Source organism: Adelges cooleyi, unplaced genomic scaffold, assembly GCF_023614345.1.
Source record: "Adelges cooleyi isolate 19-005CV unplaced genomic scaffold, UGA_ACOO_1.1 ACOO_flye_CR_arks_rails_tigmint_CR_PRNA_307, whole genome shotgun sequence".
Taxonomy (NCBI): Eukaryota; Metazoa; Arthropoda; class Insecta; order Hemiptera; family Adelgidae; genus Adelges; species Adelges cooleyi.
In genome coordinates, this window is record NW_026095978.1 from 612,466 (window position 1) to 617,216 (window position 4,751).

A 4,751-nucleotide genomic window follows, 5' to 3' on the forward strand; every position below is an offset into this window, starting at 1 on the left:
TTATTTATAATTATTCAATTTTTCGTTATTTTATTTGGTCCATTATGTGTTGTTAATATCTAATATTTTATTTTGAAAATTGCTTATACTTGTTTTATGTTATATAAAGAATGTACTTTTTGTATTTTTACAAATATAAAATGAAAATTATAAGATCATAATTTTAGGGCTGTACAAATATTGAATATAATACAAATTTTATATACTTGCAATTGTCATTAACAGGTTTATACCAAAAACATACCTTACAAAGAACTACTTGTACTAATATATTTATTTGTATAGCAGCTGTTATTACTTACTACCTGAGAATGTCGAGGTATTGGATGTATTGACTTAAACTTTAAGTCTTAAAGCATGAACCTATTTTTAAATTATATTTTAATTTACATGTCATTTTTTAATTTATTAACCCTACACAGTAGTTATCAAACACTGTACATACTATGTCAATTTTGTATTAACTAGATTAATGCAAAAAAACACTTATTATACTGCATTTAACTTTGTTAGACAGGTAGTCTAATATTGGGAGTGCTGAATGGAGAAGAGCTGGCAGCACATAGAAAACGTGGAGGAAGATTGTGGTTGCGGCAATGGGCCTTAATGGCCTAAAATAAGCCTTAAACAAAATTATTATAATGCAGTGTTATCTTTAAATGAGATTATTCGATTTTTATTTTTTAATGTTATTTGCCATTTCATTAAATCTGTGCTTAAGAAACAAAATATACATCATAATTAAACCACTTCATGATAGTTAACATCTTCTCAATTCAGCATGTGAGATACCAAAACACAAATCATCTATTATTTTAGCTTGAGAATTAAATGCTCAACAATGTTTTTAAAGCTAATGTAACTGTACACATATTATACAGGAAATATACATGTGTCAATTTCAAATAGGTTTATTAGATATACAATCACAAAAAAAAAAATGATTATATAACATTATCATATCGTCTAATGCGTTACAAAGGTTTCATTTCCTTCGGGAGAAACTATTAAACGAATAAACGAGCCGTCGACTGGACTCAATACGCGTAGTATCTGATCAGTGTAATCATCTAGCATTTCGCCATTGGCTTTGATCCTCTCATACATTAATCCGTGCTCTTTTGCAACTTCTAATTTCGTCAATTTTCGATTAATGTCGGATGCTCTGGCTAGGCCTAAATTTTCAACCTCTTGGCAGAAATAATTTCTCGTATACTCTTCCCGTACCGCGACTTGTTGTTTGCTATTCACATTTATGTCGACCATCATAATGCTTATTGCAGACCAGTAGATGTTTTCGTCAAACCGGAACGCCCTTAAGGCGCGTTTGAGAGGAAAAACAAGCGTATGCCAGATTTGGACCAGTGGTCCTTTCCCCATGAATTGTTGTACGACGCCTCCGTCAAGGGGTCGGTTCAGTAGGTTGTGATAAGTAAACAAGTGAAACCATGCGGCGTATACAATCCTTAAGTGGATGCATTTCGCAATCAGGGCGTTGTACTTGTTACCTCCGATCGGGTCCAATTCCCATGTATTGGACATTTGCTGCGCAAAGTACAAATCAGAGTATTTAAGCAGCTGAATTTTGACGTTTTCCGTTTTGAGTCCGATGTCAAACAAGGACCAGTCAAAAATAATATCTTGATGTACATACAGAGGCATCAGCGTGAGATTCCACACGGTGCAGTGACCTAAGAATCCATAGGGTTCCAGCGCACCGTGTCTGTACAACAAGTTCATACGCGAAGAAACGTTGTCGAGAAGACTGGAAAATGGTGACTTCTCTGAGCTTGGATTGTCTGGATACGATAAATATTCATGTCGGATACATCGGCCTACGAAATTCAACACGGTGCCTCGCATGAGTACGTTGTAATTAGTTGTGAAATGTTGTTTGTATTGTTTTATATCCGTGTCCGAAACCGTGAGACCCGCTACAAAGGTAAAAATTTTGATTTGCCAAGCGTAAGCGTCCCATTTGGCCATGTTTAAAAACGACAACATGTGTGTCAGATAAAAAAGATGATCTATTATGGGCTCTCGAAGGAAGTTTTTTAGCTGCTTAATGTTTGATGATTTTTTGTTGTACATGATTTTTTCCAGCTCGTTCAATACATGCAAAACGAACAGTCCGTTAACACACTGGATGGCTTGCATTTTATGGCGGTACTTTTTGGTGGAAGTTTTTTTATCATTCAAACAGCTCTCGTTAGTGTAGCATTCTTCCGAAAGAAGTCTAATGTCATTGTCGTCAATGTTGACATTATTTTTATCGTCTGACGTGAACATTAAGTTTAACGATTGAACAATACCTGCGTTATAGAGTTCCTCCAAGTACTCCTATTACAATTTTGGTGTTAGCAATTACAACAAATTACATTTTGAATATGTTTAAAAATGTTTAATTTATATTTTATTTTGAAAAATGGTTATTGAGTTAACGCAGTATTTGTATTCATATAATTTGTATAGGATGTTTAAAGAGCTTGAAATCACAACTAGACAAAAACCATTATGGAAATTTTATATATATTTTGGCGCAAAAAACAGTAAAATCAGACTATTACTTACCTAGATATAACAACAGACATTTTCATTCAATAGGATAAAAAAAAATGTTATTGCCTTAGAAAATTGTTAAATGTGGATTTACTGGTAGTTGCTTAAAGCCCTTTCATTATTCAAACAAGAATTTGCATGATTTTTCATACAAAATATTCAGCATTTCAGTTTAAATTTCAGTGATATGTTTTATGAAATTATTATATTAGAATTTAGCCAAGAAAAAATAAAACTAAAACTTTTTTAAACTAAATAATTAGAAATATTTTTCACTGTTCAAGCTAAAAAAAAATATTACTTTAACGTGTACTAACGTATATTGTCATTAATCAGTTGTAAAAAGTGTTAACCAAATGTTTTCTTTACCTCTTGATTGTTGTTGGAACCTGAACTCTAAAAATAAAAACACTATTTAAGAATTTTTGCTCAATAGTAATTATGCCATTAGAGCTATTTGGAGTTACCATTATAAAAAGACTTAAAATTTTTTTTTGAGTGTAAATATATCCAATTATAAGCCGAAAAAAAAACCCCCACGATGGTTAGGAGAATGCGGGGCATCACAGTGTGAAATGCCACGTACACTCATTATCGGTCTTGAGTGCGATAATTTATTTTTGCAGTGCCGAAACGGATATGGTAAGTACGAAAAAAAGATATCAAACAAAGTAGATTTACACCCAAAATGTTACCTACTGCGTCAACAAATTGATGAGAAAAAAAATCAGAGTATGATAAAATAACTAACAACCCAAGAACGTATCACATTTTACAGCGTTATAAAAACATAATATAGTTATCGTATTTACTAAGACGAATTATACAGACATTAGTCGACTATAATATTTACCTCTCCTTGAAAATGTTGGTCAGTTCGTGTTGCCATTACTAAAACTTTAAAACAAGCCAACAAAAACATCATTTTCGTAATCATTTTTCCGTTAACCTTTTATGAAATATAATAATTTGAAACAATTAATAGTGAATTGAAAGTTAGGCACAGCGTTATGCTGAATGCAGTATTTAAAATATGACACTATAAGGTATATTTATTAATATACAATTTGTACTGTTTGTACAGATTGCATTAGTAACAAAATCAATTCAAAAAAAAAATTAGAATAGTGAGCAAAATACTGAAATAGTTATTAAACTGTATATTATTACTTAAAAAAAATATTTTGTTCATTTTTAAGTTTGTATAAGAACCATTTATAGTTGACATTGAGACATATAAGATACTATGTGTTCTCTGGGCTCCTGTATGGGACTCTGAATGATGCTATCACAAAACGAAATTAGAAGCATTTGAGATGAAAAAGATCCTCGAATTCTTTACACTTATCGTCTCGCTTACAGTCCTAAATTAAAAGGCATGTTCAAATACATGGATATATTAAATTTGGACGATATACCGATGATTCTCGACGGTGATCTAAATATCGACTTAAGCTAACCTATCTCGACCACTCGGTTACAGCTTACTTATTTTACTTTATGGGGAGAAAAGAAAAGAAAAGTCAAATTAAGAAAATAATTATTTAAGCAGGCGGTTTCCCAGCAGCAAGCATATAAGTAATGTACCTGTACTGGAGCTGGAACGGGAGATGGGGTGATCCTTCTTCGGGAAACCAATTAAAATGTAAAGCGTTTTCGCGGTCACCCCGTATAATACTTTCCAGATCTAAAAACCTAAAAGACTTGCCTCAAGTTATTTTGTTAACTGTTGGTCAATCTGTACTCTTTGGACGTTTTTATTTTAAGCACTGCTGGGCAAAATTCTTTTCCAGAGATTGACCACTAGACATTTTATTCATGTTTTTTACTCTTGTGTTACTATGAAATCGCGATAGGACACACTAACATATCATTGTTCTACATTTTTGAACTTCTGATAAACAACCAGACCTTAAGTATACACCTTTAATGCTTCATGCCTCTGATGATTAATACTTAAACGTACAGATACTGGCAACGATGGTAGTTTCTGAACAGATTAGGATTCTTATTCGACACATATCAAGTCTAGACATATTATATACTAGGTACGTTTGAAAAATTTAAAAAGAAATTTTATTAACAAAAAATATAGTATACAATTTTACGTACAAGTATTAAACATAAATAGAAATATTAAACATTACATCCATTTCTTTAATAATTTAATAATATCTTCAATTTCACTCAAA

The 4,751-nt window shown here is 31.8% G+C and overlaps 1 protein-coding gene across 2 annotated transcripts; it reads right to left on the minus strand.

Moving 5' to 3' along the window:
- Nucleotides 1-895: 895 nt before the first annotated feature.
- Nucleotides 896-3,593, minus strand: LOC126839664 (uncharacterized). Of its 2 annotated transcripts, XM_050575075.1 has the most exons (3): nucleotides 3,413-3,593; nucleotides 2,929-2,955; nucleotides 896-2,340 (listed from the first exon to the last, which is right to left on the minus strand). In XM_050575075.1, the coding sequence occupies exons 1-3, from the start codon at nucleotides 3,494-3,496 to the stop codon at nucleotides 967-969; spliced, it is 1,485 nt and encodes a 494-aa protein (XP_050431032.1). In that variant the 5' UTR covers nucleotides 3,497-3,593; the 3' UTR covers nucleotides 896-966. The 2 variants fall into 2 exon arrangements, with proteins under 2 accessions (XP_050431032.1, XP_050431033.1); XM_050575076.1 differs by lacking the exon at nucleotides 2,929-2,955.
- Between the last annotated feature and the right edge of the window lie 1,158 nt (nucleotides 3,594-4,751).

Excerpts from the sequence above, each read along its gene's own strand:
- LOC126839664 (XM_050575075.1), bottom strand. The coding sequence starts at position 3,496 with ATGATTACGAAAATGATGTTTTTGTTGGCTTGTTTTAAAGTTTTAGTA. Across the intron at positions 2,956-3,412 it reads ACCAACATTTTCAAGGAGAG|AGTTCAGGTTCCAACAACAA; the intron begins GTAAATATTATA and ends TTTTATTTTTAG. Across the intron at positions 2,341-2,928 it reads GTTCCAACAACAATCAAGAG|GAGTACTTGGAGGAACTCTA; the intron begins GTAAAGAAAACA and ends AAATTGTAATAG.